The following is a 15,661-nucleotide window of genomic DNA, read 5'->3' on the forward strand; positions in this document are numbered from 1 at the left end:
CAGTGTAGGATAATTTGTGGATTCCATTAAAAGAGCCCCAAAGTGCTAGAAAAGCAGAATACTCCCTCAAGTGACCCCATTTAGGAAATTTTAGCTCTTTGGGAATTTATCTACAGATGTAGTGAGAATTTTGACTGGGTGTCACAGCACCACCTGCCACCGCTCCTGCCGCTGCGCCTGCCGCTCTCTCTGCGCGCCGACATACTTACCCATCCCGGCGCGCTCCAGCTCCTGACTCGCCGCCGGTCCCTGGCTCTCGTCTGGTGCACGCCTCTCACTGCACACGCGCACTTCCTCTCTCTGGTCTGCAGATGCTCCATTCCTCTACTCTATGATTCTGGAGGATCTTGACCTGGAAGTTCTGCAGCACTCGGTCTATTTAAGGTAACTCCTTCCTCTGCTCCATGCCGGATTGTCATTTGACCCACCGTTCCCTCTGTACCCTGCTCTGTCCTGTGCATCCGCCATCTTTTGCTCTGTCCTGTGCATCCGTCATACCCTGCCTGTCCTGTGTTTCCACCATACCCCGCCTGTCCAGTGTTTCCGCCATACCCTGCTTGTCCTGTGTTTCCGCCATACCCTGCCAGTCCTGTGTTTCTGCCATAACCTGCCTGTCCTGTGTTTCCGCAATACCCTGCCTGTCCTGTGTTTGAGCCATATCGAGTCTGTCCTGGGTGTCCGCCATATCCTGCCTATTCTTAGTCTCAGTCATTGCCAGTCTGTCCTTTGTCTCCGTTATAGTTAGTTCTGCGTCTTTTCCGCTCCTACTTCCTGTCCCCGGGTATCATCTTCTGCGGCAATAGTCTCCCTCGGGCCTGCCCCTAACACTCACTGTATTGGGGATGGTCCACCAGGCCAGCTCACCCTCGGGAGGTTCATTGTCGTGGTTCTGTGGGTTCACTTTAGGAGTTCCAAAAGATCTGACAATGGGTGTTTTCCAGAACCAAGCAGCAGTGGATATTGCTGAGTGAAAATTGCAAACTGCTGTTGTAGTGACCAGTACATTATGCCCATCTCATGCATATGGAGACACGCACCTGTAAATTAGGAAGGGGGGGGTATCATCACTACATAAATGCCAAACATGTAGGCGCTAACTGTGGTTTAGGCACACTGGGGCTCAGAAGGGAGGGGGGCATTTGGACTCGGGAGCAGAGAATTTGCTTAATTTCTTTTGGGGGGCAAGGTTCAATTTCGCTTTTCCAGAGCCTTAGTAACATGGCAGCCCCTATATTTCCTTTAACTGATCACCACGAAAGAAAAGAAAACGATTAACGAGTCCAGAATTAAAATTTACTTTATTAATATCTCAGATAAAAATGACAGAAAAAATCGATCAAAAGTTACATAAAATTATGCTCAATGAATTGACACACTGCATTTGTATGCTAGATGGGGCGTTTGTTGCCAGGAATATATGTGGAAAAAATTGTAAGGTGTAGAAAATCTCAATTAATATAAAAATAGGAATAAATATAAAAAAATATACACATATGAAATATGTAAATGTATATATAACAACCATGTGTAATAAGTGATTATATAAAATGCATGAGTTTAACCATAAGTGCAAAAAGTGCAAAAAAGAAATGCACAAAAAATCAGGTGAAAGGGTTCCAAAATTTAGGATCACTAGCTATATGGTGATAGCAATAATAAAGTGACAGTGCACACACTACACCACCAAGTGTCAGTAGATCCACATTGTAAATTCGTTGACCAGCTGGCGTATACAAACAATGTCATAAGTTCTCTGATATTTTGAAAGTGATATTAGAACATTAACTTACACTTAAGTTGTCAAGAACTCCTGGTCTCCTGGACAGACGCCCACCCCAATGCGCATTTCGGCACGCTGTCTTGACCCCTGAGGGCTTATTTTTTGCGTGCTGAGCTGATGTTTTTAATGATACCACATTTGTGCAGATACGTTCTTTTGATTGCCCGTTATTGTATTTTAATGCAATGTCGCGGCGACCAAAAAATGTAAATCTGGCGTTTCGAATTTTTTTTCCGCTACGCCGTTTAGCGATCAGGTTAATGGTTTTTTTTATTAATTGGGCGATTCTGAACGAGGTGACCAAATATGTGTAGGTTTGATTTTTTTTTTATTTTATTTTGGATGGGGCGAAAGGGGGGTGATTTAAACTTTTATATATTTTTTTTTTCATATTTTTAAAAACATTTTTTTTTACTTTTGCCATGCTTCAATAGCCTCCATGGGAGGCTAGAAGCTGGCACCACTCGATCGGCTCTGCTGTGCAGCAGAAATGCAGGCTTGCTATGAGCGCCGACCACAGGGGGGCGCTCACAGCAGGCCGGCATCAGTAACCATAGAGGTCTCAAGGACCTCTATGGTTACCATCCTGATGCATCGCCAGAAGCGCCGCGTTTGACAGCGGTATTTAACAGGTTAATAGCGGTGGGTGAATCACGATTTCTCCCGCCGCTATGGCGCGCACATGTCAGCTGTACAAAACAGCTGACATGTCGCGACTTTCAAAGCAGGGGACCCGACATGCGCAGTACTAGTACAGCGCATGTCGGGAAGGGGTTAATTTTATTTTTAAACTTTTTTACATTGTCCCAGGATGGGATGTTCAGCAATGCATCTGTACTGCAAGGCATCAGACCAGCATCTCACAGGCAGAAAAGTAGGCGTCTCAGGTCCTGCTGTTTGCAGGCACTGCAAAGCCACCTTCCCTGAAGGTCCTTTGGCCATCTTGCTGCCGGGCGTCTCCATGTAGACAATCAGAACAACGTGATCACGTTGCCTTTTCCTGATGGAATTGCGTGGGGAACCCATTCCCTGCGTGATGCTCCTCTATGTCGCTGCGTCAGACGAGTTAAATGCCCTGCTAGCACAGATTGTGGGTGTTGCTGCGGGGTGTCAGCTCTCTCACAGAGCTGACACCCACACACGATCGTTGCAGCGCTCAGCGTGAGGCCGTGCAATCGTGCCGCTATTCATGCACTGCCATTTGTGGGAACACAGCTCCTGCAGAGCAGTACATGTACGGCACATGTTGGGAGGGGTTAAAGTAAGAAGGTGGAGTGATAGATTGTCTGATTGTCTTGTTTTTAAGTAGTAAACATGAAAATAAGCAACTATGTAGTTTATTTTATCTGCCAAAATTGATCATTTGTTATCAAAATATTGATGAATTGTGTATTATGATGCGTGACTGGACTTCCAAGGACCCATGTACTGTTCTTGTACAGGAGCCCTCTGTCTTTCCGCCACTGGTCTCAACCCACGTGACAACTGACACAGATTGCTAATGGCACATTTACATTGTTTTGTGTTAACTACCAACCACCAGCAAATATATGGTAAAGGGTAAAACATCTAGAGCTCTTAATTTTTCTTTCACCAGAACAGGCATACATCCACACACACAAATACTGGTTTATACTAGCGCATGGCCGAGCGGCCATGCAAACCTTTTATAGCTGCTGCTCTTCAGGACCTTCCTGTGACCTCCGACCTCCAATGAGAGATCTTCCCTTGGGCATGCTCAGAAGGAGAAAAGCGGGACTTAGTCCCAGGGACGCCTGCTTGCTGCTGAACAGTATTGGTTCTAATGGCTGAGTCTGGAAGGACAGCAGAAACCAAACATGCAGCATCTGTCCAAGCCTCCTGCAGCTGGAGGAGAATGGGAGACGGCAGCGGAGATGGTTTGAGATTCCCCCTGTGCAGTGGTGGGAACTCGACACCTAACACAGGAGCTCTCCAAATGTGACATGACATCTGTTCTCCATTCCAGTCAATTTTGCGTTCAAAACATTAAGGCTGTGTGCACACTTTGCGTTTTTTTCGCTATGAGGTTATGTGCAGACGTTCAGGTTTTTTCACGCTAAAAACGCTATAAAAACTCATTAAAAGCGCATACATTATGCATTCTATCATTTAGAATGCATTCTGAATGTTTTGTGCACATTGATGCGTTTTTTTCCACGAAAAAAACGCATCGCGGTAAAAAAAAGCATCATGTTCATTAATTTTGCGGATTTTCTGCGTTTTTCCCGCTATTCTATGCATTTGGGAAAAAACGCACCAAAAACACGTCAAAAATGCATCAAAAACGCATCAGAAACGCATGCGGATTTCTGGCAGAAATGTCCGGTTTTTGTCAGGAAAATTTCTGCAAGAAATCCTGACGTGTGCACATACCCTGAAAACCGCAAAAAGACTGCATACATTATGCATCCCATCATTTAGAATGAATTCTGCAATTTTTGTGCACAATATTCTTAGAAAATTTGCACACAATGATCCAAAACACTGGGACAAATGTTACTATTGTTGCAGAGTCTTCAATAGATATATCTGAAGAAATGTATGACTAAGCAATTCTGCAAAATGGTCAGATGTAACCTTGAATGCAAAGTTATCCATGGAGCAAAATGGTGACTTGAAAAATCTAATTAGGTGAAGTTCACATGGTTTTGGTAGTCCAGAAAAATTAAAGGACATAGCAAAAAATGAAGTTAAGGAAGTGCTGAGACTGGGTGTCATTGAACTGCCAAAAGTCCTTGGTCTTCATTTTGAAAATCCCATGTATTTTTTAGTATTCAGCTAAGAAAAATAACTCGTGGTATATGTAGAAATATAGTTTTTCCTTCAGTATCATTTTGTTTTCATTGTGTTTTTAAGAAAATCAGTCTCATTTTAATAAATGCATGATAAAGATGTGCTAAAGTTTTATTAAATCATTTAAAGAGAGCCTGACAGCTGATACATGCTGCTCAAGCCACAGGCAGCGTGTATCAGACACTGGCTGCATGATCTGAGCCAGGCGCTGCAGCATTTCAGAGAAAAACCTTAAGTCACCAGGAAATGAGTCGCTGCCAGACTCTGATACATGCTGCCCGTGGATCGTGTAGCATGGATCCTCTGCCTGGATCCCTTTTAACCTGACAGATGTGATCATCATTGTAAAAGTGACAGACAGCTCCGTTAATGATCAGCTGACTTTTAGCTTGGCTTTCCTAGGGCCGATCTGGGATCTGTTAGGCTTCTTTCACACTAGCGTCGGGCTCGGCCCGTCGCAGTGCGTCGGGCCGAGGTTACCGACGCTAGCGTTGCCTCCGCCGCACAACGGGTGCAGCGGATGCTGCTTTTCAGCGCATCCGCTGCCCCATTGTGAGGTGCGGGGAGGTGGGGGAGGAGTTCCGGCCGCGCATGCGCGGTTGGAAAAGACGGTCCGTCGGCTGCAAAAAATGTTACATGGAACGTTTTTTGCGGCCGACGGTCGGCCGAAAAACGGCGCAACCGTCGCGCGACGGTTGCGACGTGTGGCAATCCGTCGCAATGCGTCGCGTAATGTTAGTCAATGGAGAAAAAACGCATCCTGCAAACACTTTTGCAGGATGCGTTTTTTCTGCAAAACGACGCATTGTGACGGATTGCAGTTAACGCTAGTGTGAAAGTAGCCTTACAATACTTTGGCCAGATACCCGAATGCCTGTCTTATCATTGAGTCATGCTAATGCTCTCCTGCTCCCTCCCATCTCGCAGCAGCCTTTAATATAGTCTCAATACAAACCCGACAGCTTAAACATTCTTTTTTCTATCTGTAGATGCATCATGCTGCTATCAGGCAAAGGAACTAATGTGCCGTGAAACCTGTGAGCAGGTAAATATTTCCTCTTGTAATTTTACTTTTGAGCCTAACACAACTGAATACTCATTGTTTTTTTCTTTTAAAGAGATACAACACAAAATATCCATGTAGAAATATAATAATAAAGGTTAAGACATAAAACGATGGGGATATCAAAACATGGAAATCGCTATGCAAAGCATAACCTGATATGAGGGGATAAGAACCCAAACAAGATAAGTCTAAATCAGACAATAGTCAGCATATTTAGTTTGAGGAAGAAAGGAAAAGGAAAATTGGGACAGAAAACATAGAACATTAGAGAGAAGGGATGGAAGAAGGGGAGTGTAAGGGAAAATCTGACAAGTGCTGAAAGAGGAAGGTGGTCCGCCAAAGTGGATCATAATATGGAAGGTAAAGCGAAGGTATAGGATATCATGGAGTTTCTGATCCAGACATTAGACCATTCCAGAGAGTCGACCTAAGGGCTCCTTCTCACTTGCGAGAAATACGTCTGAGTCTCGAAGGTTAAAACCAAGCTCTGGCTCCGACACTCCAGAGCGGAGTGTGTAGCTCCATGTATTGCTGTGCGGCAAATTTCTTTAATGAAATTTGAGATGTGAGCATTCAGTGCATATTAGACTTATTTGTATATTTAACTATTGTCTGGTCTTTTGTGTGTAGTAAAATGATAGCAGTATTATTTATTTTTTTACTGGTTAAATTGTCAACTTGATATTTGTATCTATTGCCCATACCCATGTATGGTACCTTGCGCTCTATTGCCACCTGGTGGTCTGTTCCCTTATTTTTAATGTTGTGATTATTGTGTAATAATAATAAACTATATATTTTTCTGAGAAATTTTTTTTGTCTGTGTATCATATTTGTAGGTGTTGAGTGTTTTGACAGATACACGACTCATATATATATATATATATATATATATATATATATTTGTTTGGTCTATCTGAAAAGGAAGTTTACTGGATAAACTGAGGGATACTATTTGTTTATACAAAGTTGCAACAACTTTCTCCTGGGGCTTGGTCAAAGCCATGAGGCCATGTTCACACAGTGCGTTTTTTACCGCGGAACCGCGGCGGTTTTGCCGCTGCGGTTCCGCAGCTGTTTTCCATGCAGGGTACAGTGTACTGTACCCTATGGAAAACAGGACACACTGTGCACATGGTCCGGAAATTGTAAAAAAAAAGCCGCGCTGAATAGCTCCCGGAAAAAAGAAGGAGCATGTCAATTCTTCTTCCTGAACCGCAGCGGTTCTGCACCCATAGACCTCCATTGTGAGGTCAAAATCGCAGTAAAACACGCAGATCAAAAATATATCTGCGGGTTTTACTGCGATTTGATGTGCAGAACCGCTGCAGCAGGAAGTGCGGGGGAGCGGGTGGAAGTGCGTGGGCGGAGTGTGGCTGCCCCCCCGTGCTCCGATCCCGCCCCCCGTGCTCCGATGCCCCCCCCCGTGCTCCGATGCCCCCCCCCCCAGTGCTCCGATGCCCCCCCCGTGCCCTAATCTCCCCCCCTTATACTTACCCGGCGTCCCGGTGTCCGTCCGGCCGTCTTCTCCCTGGGCGCCGCCATCTTGCAAAATGGCGGGCGCATGCGCAGTGCGCCCGCCGAATCTGCCGGCCGGCAGATTCGCTCCAAAGTGCATTTTGATCACTGAGATATAACCTATCTCAGTGATCAAAATAAAAAAATAGTAAATGACACCCCCCCCACTTTGTCACCCCCATTGGTAGGGACAATAAAAAAATTAAGAATTTTTTTTTTTTTTTTCACTAAGGTTAGAATATGGGTAGGGGTAGGGTTAGGGGTAGGGTTAGGGTTAGGGGTAGGGTTAGGGTTAGGGGTAGGGTTAGGGGTAGGGTTAGGGTTAGGGGTAGGGTTAGGGGTAGGGTTAGGGGTAGGGGTAGGGTTAGGGTTAGGGGTAGGGTTAGGGTTAGGGGTAGGGTTAGGGTTAGGGGTAGGGTTAGGGTTAGGGGTAGGGTTAGGGTTAGGGGTAGGGGTAGGGTATTTTCAGCCATTTTAGCCCTAAAAAGCTTCCTAGGAAACACAGTCTCTGCATAGAAAACTGCATAAAAAAAGGATAAAAAAACGCATCAAAAAACGCATCAAAAAACGCATCAAAAAAGGACAAAAAAAGGACAAAAAAAAGGACCTGCGTTTTCTGCCAAGAGCTGCAGTTTTTTAAAAAAACTGTCCTGAAAAAAAAAGGATGGAAATCCTGAACGTGTGAACATACCCTTAAGGTTTCAAATTTTGTTAGTTGTTTATTTAAGTCTGGATCCATGGTAGTCGTTAACTGAGAATTTATGAAGGTGGAGAGGATTGAGTGTAGAGACATTTAATATTATCCCTAATTCATCTCTGGAGGGAACACAACCTTTCTTCAGTAAATTATATAAAAGTACACTAGTTCAAAAAGGCACTAAGAGAATACTTATTTTTCTACAGCAGTTTTGAGTTTGTTCTTGGATTTCTAAACTTTGACATTGCAATACACGGAGAAGCACAAGAAAATTCACAGAATGAAGTAAATCACAGGCTTGATAGGCATGTTAATGATGTGCGAATGATGAAAAAATAGAATGATGAAGAAATAGAACATTTCAAAACATCTCTATTTATTCAGTATTGACTTTGAGTGTCATGCTCAGAAATGTCCACACTTACAAGACTTGGCATGCTGTCAATAAGTTTATTAACCCTAGAATGCGTGACGTCACAAATGTACACTCTTGTAATGGAGGCCTTTAAGGCCCTCGTGCAAATCATATGGAGAAACTCACATAAATAACTTTTACAAGTTTATTTCAAAATTGCAAATTAACCCCTTTCTGACATGGGACGTACTATCCCGTCGAGGTGGGGTGGGCCTCCATGACCACGGACGGGATAGTACGTCCAGCGCGATCGGCGGCGCTCACGGGGGGAGCGCCGCCAATCGTGGCCGGGTGTCAGCTGTTTATCGCAGCTGACATCCGGCACTATGTGCCAGGAGCGGTCACGGACCGCCCCCGGCACATTAACCCCTGGCACAAAGATGATCGCAATGTGCCGGCGGTATAGGGAAGCTTCCCGCAGGGAGGGGGCTCCCTGCGGGCTTCCCTGAGCCCCCTGCAGCAACGCGATGTGATCGCGTTGCTGCGAGGGTCTCACCTCCCTCCCTGCTTCCTCCAGCCTCGGATCCAAGATGGCCGCGGATCCGGGTCCTGCAGGGAGGGAGGTGGCTTCACAGAGCCTGCTCAGAGCAGGCACTGTGAAGGCTGCAGCGCTGCATGTCAGATCAGTGATCTGACAGAGTGCTGTGCACACTGTCAGATCACTGATCTGTGATGTCCCCCCCTGGGACAATGTAAAAAAGTAAAAAAATTTTTTTCAAAATGTGTAAAAAAAAATAAAAAAAAATATTCCTAAATAATGAAAAAAAAAAAAAATATTATTCCCCTAAATACATTTCTTTATCTAAATTAAAAAAAAAACAATAAAAGTACACATATTTAGTATCGCCGCGTCCGTAACGGCCCGACCTATAAAACTGGCCCACTAGTTAACCCCTTCAGTAAACACCGTAAGAAAAAAAAAAAAAAAACGAGGCAAAAAACAACGCTTTATTATCATACCGCCGAACAAAAAGTGGAATAACACGCGATCAAAAAGACAGATATAAATAACCATGATACCGCTGAAAGCGTCATCTTGTCCCGCAAAAAACGAGCCGCCATACAGCATCATCAGCAAAAAAAAAAAAGTTATAGTCCTGAGAATAAAGCGATGCAAAAATAATTATTTTTTCTATAAAATAGTTTTTATCATATAAAAGCGCCAAAACATAAAAAAATTATATAAATGAGGTGTCGCTGTAATCGTACTGACCCGAAGAATAAAACTGATTTATCAATTTTACCAAATGCGGAACGGTATAAACGCCTCCCCCAAAAGAAATTCATGAATAGCTGGTTTTTGGTCATTCTGCCTCGCAAAAATCGGAATAAAAAGCGATCAAAAAATGTAACGTGCCCGAAAATGTTACCAATAAAAACGTCAACTCGTCCCGCAAAAAACAAGACCTCACATGACTCTGTGAACCAAAATATGGAAAAATTATAGCTCTCAAAATGTGGTAACGCAAAAAATATTTTTTGCAATAAAAAGCATCTTTCAGTGTGTGACGGCTGCCAATCATGAAAATCCGCTAAAAAACCCGCTATAAAAGTAAATCAAACCCCCCTTCATCACCCCCTTAGTTAGGGAAAAATTAAAAAAATGTATTTATTTCCATTTTTCCATTAGGGCTAGGGTTAGGGCTAGGGTTAGGGTATGGGCTAGGGTTAGGGCTAGGGTTAGGGTTAGGGCTAGGGTTAGGGCTAGGGTTAGGGCTAGGGTTAGGGCTAGGGTTAGGGCTAGGGTTAGGGTTAGGGCTAGGGTTAGGGCTATGGTTAGGGCTAGGGTTAAGGCTACAGTTAGGGTTGGGGCTAATGTTAGGGTTAGGGCTATGGTTAGGGCTAGGGTTAGGGCTACAGTTTGGGTTGGGGCTAAAGTTAGGGTCGGGGCTAGATTTAAGGCTACAGTTAGGGTTGGGGCTAAAGTTACGGTTAGGGTTTAGATTACATTTACAGTTGGGAATAGGGTTGGGATTAGGGTTAGGTGTGTGTCAGGGTTAGAGGTGTGGTTAGGGTTACTGTTGGGATTAGGGTTAGGGGTGTGTTTGGATTAGGGTTTCAGTTATAATTGGGGGGTTTCCACTGTTTAGGCACATCAGGGGCTCTCCAAACGCGACATGGCGTCCGATCTCAATTCCAGCCAATTCTGTGTTGGAAAAGTAAAACAGTGCTACTTCCCTTCCGAGCTCTCCCGTGTGCCCTAACAGGGGTTTACCCCAACATATGGGGTATCAGCGTACTCAGGACAAATTGGACAACAACTTTTGGGGTCCAATTTCTCCTGTTACCCTTGGAAAAATACAAAACTGGGGGCTAAAAAATAATTTTTGTGGGAAAAAAAAATATTTTTTATTTTCACGGCTCTGCGTTATAAACTGTAGTGAAACACTTGGGCGTTCAAAGTTCTCACAACACATCTAGATAAGTTCCATGGGTGTCTAGTTTCCAATATGGGGTCACTTGTGGGGGGTTTCTACTGTTTAGGTACATTAGGGGCTCTGCAAACGCAATGTGACGCCTGCAGACCATTCCATCTAAGTCTGAATTCCAAATGGCACTCCTTCCCTTCCGAGCCCTCCCATGCGCCCAAACGGTGGTTCCCCTCAACATATGGGGTATAAGCGTACTCAGGACAAATTGGACAACAACTTTTGGGGTCAAATTTCTCCTCTTACCCTCAGGAAAATACAAAACTAGGGGCTAAAAAATAATTTTTGGGGGAAAGATTTTTTTTTTCAATTTTCACGGCTCTGCGTTACAAACTGTAGTGAAACACTTGGGGGTTCAAAGCTCTGACAACACATCTAGATGAGTTCCTTAGGGGGTCTAGTTTCCAAAATGGTGTCACTTGTGGGGGGTTTCTACTGTTTCGGTACATTAGGGGCTCTGCAAATGCAATGTGACACCTGCAGACCATTCCATCTAAGTCTGCATTCAAATGGCACTCCTTCCCTTCCGAACCCTCCCATGCGCCCAAACAGTGGTTCCCCCCTCATATGGTGTATCATCGCACTCAGGACAAATTGGGCAACAAATTTTGGGGTCCACTTTCTCCTGTTACCCTCGGGAAAATACAAAACTGGGGGCTAAAAAAATAATTTTTGTGGGAAAAATTTTTTGTTTTATTTTTACGGCTCTGCATTATAAACTACTGTGAAGCACTTGGTGGGTAAAAAGTGCTCACCACACCTCTAGATAAGTTCCTTAGGGGGTCTACTTTCCAAAATGGTGTCACTTGTGGGGGGTTTCAATGTTTAGGCACATCAGTGGCTCTCCAAACGCAACATGGCGTCCCATCTCAATTCCTGTCAATTTTGCATTGAAAAGTCAAACGGCGCTCCTTCCCTTCCGAGCTCTCCCATCCGCCCAAACAGTGGTTTACCCCCACATATGGGGTATCAGCGTACTCAGGACAAATTGTACAACAACTTTTGCGGTCCAATTTCTTCTCTTACCCTTCGGAAAATAAAAAAATGTGGGCGGAAAGTTAATTTTTGTGAAAAAATATGATTTTTTATTTTTACGGTTCTACATTATAAACTTCTGTGAAGCACTTGGTGGGTCAAAGTGCTCACCACACATCTTGATAAGTTTCTTAAGGGTTCTACTTTCCAAAATGGTGTCACTTGTGGGGGGTTTCAATGTTTAGGCACATCAGGGGCTCTCCAAACGAAACATGGCGTCCCATCTCAATTCCAGTCAATTTTGCATTGAAAAGTCAAATGGCGCTCCTTCGCTTCCGAGCTCTGCCGTGCGCCCAAACAGTGGTTTACCCCCACATGTGGGGTATTGTCGTGCTCAGGACAAATTGTACAACAATGTTTGGGGTCTATTTTCTCCTGTTACCCTTGGTCAAATTAAACAAATTGGAGCTGAATTAAATTTTTTGTGAAAAAAAGTTAAATGTTCATTTTTATTTAAACATTAAAAAAATTCCTGTGAAGCACCAGAAGGGTTAATAAACTTCTTGAATATGGTTTTGAGCACCTTGAGGGGTGTAGTTTTTAGAATGGTGTCACACTTGGGTATTTTCTATCATATAGACCCCTCAAAATGACTTCAAATGAGATGTGGTCACTAAAAGAAAATGGTGTTGTAGAAATGAGAAATTGCTTGTCAACTTTTAACCCTTATAACTCCCTAAAAAAAAAAATTTTGGTTCCAAAATTGTGCTGATGTAAAGTAGACATGTGGGAAATATTACTTATTAAGTATTTTGTGTGACATATCTCTGTGATTTAATTGCATAAAAATTCAAAGTTGGAAAATTGCGAAATTTTCATAATTTTCGACAAATTTCCGTTTTTTTCACAAATAAACGCAGGTACTATCAAATAATTTTTACCACTGTCATGAAGTACAATATGTCATGAGAAAACAGTGTCAGAATCACTGGGATCCGTTGAAGCGTTCCAGAGTTATAACCTCACAAAGGGACAGTGGTCAGAATTGTAAAAATTGGCCCGGTCATTAACGTGCAAACCACCCTTGGGGGTAAAGGGGTTAAGATATGAATAATGTACATTTTAATTATAATTTTTTGTATAAAGCCCCAAAAAAAATTTTTTTCCCAAATTTCAAACAAAGATATGAAAAACACACAAAGCTATGTACAGTGCCTTGCGAAAGTATTCGGCCCCCTTGAACTTTTCAACCTTTTCCCACATATCATGCTTCAAACACAAAGATACCAAATGTAAATTTTTGGTGATGAATCACCAAGTGGAACACAATTGTGAAGTTTAACGAAATTTATTGGTTATTTGAAATTTTTTGTGGAAATTCAAAAACTGAAAAGTGGAGCATGCAATATTATTCGGCCCCTTTACTTTCAGTGCAGCAAACTCACTCCAGAAGTTCATTGTGGATCTCTGAATGATCCTGTAAGATCCTTTGGAACTCTTAAAGTGAACCCACAGAACCACGACAACGAACCTTCCAAGGGTGAGCTGACCTGGTGAACCACCCCCTATACAGGGAGCATTAGGGGCAGGACCGAGGAACACTATTGCCACAGAAGTTGATACCCGGGGACAGAACGTAGGAGCAGAAAGGAAGCTGGACCGGCGGGGACACAGGACAGGCAGACTAAGGCGGAGACACTTGACTGACTGGCTATGGCGAAGACACAGGACAGACTGGCTATTGCGGAGACACAGGACAGACTGGCTATTGCGGAGACACAGGACAGACTGGCTATTGCGGAGACACAGGACAGACTGGCTATGACAGAGACACAGGATAGACTGGCTATGGCAGAGACACAGGACAGACTGGCTATGACGGAGACACAGGACAGACTGGCTATGGCAAAGACACAGGGCAAGGAGGGAACTGGGTCACATGAAAAAGCAAATGATAATCAGGCATGGAGCAGAGGAAGGAGTCACCTTAAATAGACCGAGTGCTGCAGAACTTCCGGGTAAAGATCCTCCAGAGTCATAGAGAGGAGGAACGGAGTGTCTGCAGACCAGAAAGAGGAAGTGCGCGTGCGCAGATGGAGTTGGAGTGAGAGGTGCGGCACGCGCACCCGACGAGAGCCAGGGACAGGCGGCGAGTCTGGAGAAGAGACCGAAAGGCGCGCACACACCGCTGGAGGGCGCCGGGACGGCTAAGTATGTCGACGAGCAGAGTGAGCGGCAGGCGCAGAGGCAGGAGCGGCGCACAGGTGGCGCCGTGACAGTACTCCTCCCCTTACACCCCCTCCTTCTAAGACCAGAAAAAAATATGGCCAAAATCTGAGAAGCCTGTATATTTTCACGGGGTTCCCAAGACCTCTCCTCGGACCAAAACCCTTCCAATCGACCAAAAAGAAAGTTTTACCTCTAATCTTTTTCATGGCAAGAATATCTTTAACTTCAAAGGCATCTTGAGCGGAAACTGGCAGAGGTGATTGACCAGGAGAAACATGGAATTGATTGAAAATGACAGGTTTCAGAAGGGAGACATGAAAAGAATTGTGAATGCGAAGTGAAGCAGGTAGTTTCAGTTTGTAGACAACATCATTGATACGAGCCAAAACCTCAATTGGACCAATGTACCGTGGACCTAATTTATACGAGGGAATCTTAAGGCGGATGAACCTGGACGACAACCACACTTTATCACCAGGCTGGTATAACGGAGGATCCAGGTGTCTTTTGCCGGCATGTCTCTTAATCTTGTCCTGCGCCTGCTCTAGTGCGATGTTGGTCTCCTGCCAGACCCTGGAGAACTCCTTGGACAGAAGATTGGCCGTCAGAACACCCGAGGCTGGAAGCACTGGCAGAGGGACACCAGGATGTTGCCCGTAAACGATGAAGAAGGGTGATTTGGGAGAAGAGTCATTAATGTGGTTATTGTATGCAAACTCGTCCCACGGAAGCAAATCAGACCAATCGTTGTGATGGACATTGGAAAAATGACGTAGATAAGTCATTAGAATCTGGTTTGTGCGCTCCGCTTGTCCATTGGTTTGAGGATGGTAGGCTGAAGAGAAGTCCAAAGTTACATTCATCAGTTTGCAAAGAGCCCGCCAGAACCGAGAGGTGTATTGAACTCCTCGATCAGAAACTATGTGTAGAGGAAAGCCTTGAATCCGAAAAATATGAGCAATGAAGATTCTTGCCAATTCAGGAGCGGAAGGTAATCCAGGCAAAGAGACAAAATGAGCCATCTTGGAGAATCGATCCACAACTACAAAAATGACCGTATGACCAGAAGACCGAGGCAGATCAGTAATAAAATCCATAGCAATGTGTTGCCAGGGAACTGAGGGAACTGGCAGCGGGTGCAGAAGACTGGAGGGCAGATGCCTAGGAACCTTGTTCTTTGCACTGGAATGACAGGATACTACAAAACTTCGGAAATCTTGTAGAAGGGATGGCCACCAATAATAGCGCGAGATAAGAGAGAGTGTTTTCTTGAATCCCACATGCCCTGCCAGCTTAGAGGCATGACCCCAATGTAAAACTCGACTGCTCTTGTTCTCCTGAACAAAGATTTTACCCGGAGGCAAGGAAGTCATGCTGATAGAAGTTACAAGAATGATCTTACTGGGATCCACGATGTGTGAAGGTTCCTCCACAACGTCGGTTACGAGAAAGGATCTGGACAAAGCATCAGCTTTGCAGTTTTTATTACCAGGACGGAAATGTAGCTCAAAATCAAAATGGGCAAATAATAAAGACCACCTGGCTTGGCGAGAATTAAGTCTTTGCGCAGAGCGGATATATTCCAGATTTTTGTGGTCAGTGTAGATCTTGATAGGATGAACAGCTCCCTCCAACAAATACCGCGACTCTTCTAGCACCAACTTAATGGCTAACAGGTCCTTGTCGCCAATGGCTAGATTAGCCCCCCACAAATAATGACTGTGAGTGGAGAGGGAAA

The 15,661-nt window shown here is 44.3% G+C and overlaps 1 protein-coding gene across 4 annotated transcripts in view; it reads left to right on the top strand.

The window, feature by feature from the left end:
* RECK (reversion inducing cysteine rich protein with kazal motifs) overlaps positions 1–15,661 on the top strand; it is a 764,658-nt gene that overhangs the window by 100,218 nt on the left and 648,779 nt on the right. For all 4 annotated transcript variants that reach the window (XM_069730404.1, XM_069730400.1, XM_069730403.1 and 1 more), the window contains exon 2: positions 5,584–5,639. In XM_069730404.1, coding sequence (XP_069586505.1) covers positions 5,584–5,639 — 56 coding nt within the window. The remainder of the gene's footprint in view (positions 1–5,583; positions 5,640–15,661) is intronic.

This window comes from Ranitomeya imitator, chromosome 6 (assembly GCF_032444005.1).
Source record: "Ranitomeya imitator isolate aRanImi1 chromosome 6, aRanImi1.pri, whole genome shotgun sequence".
Taxonomy (NCBI): Eukaryota; Metazoa; Chordata; class Amphibia; order Anura; family Dendrobatidae; genus Ranitomeya; species Ranitomeya imitator.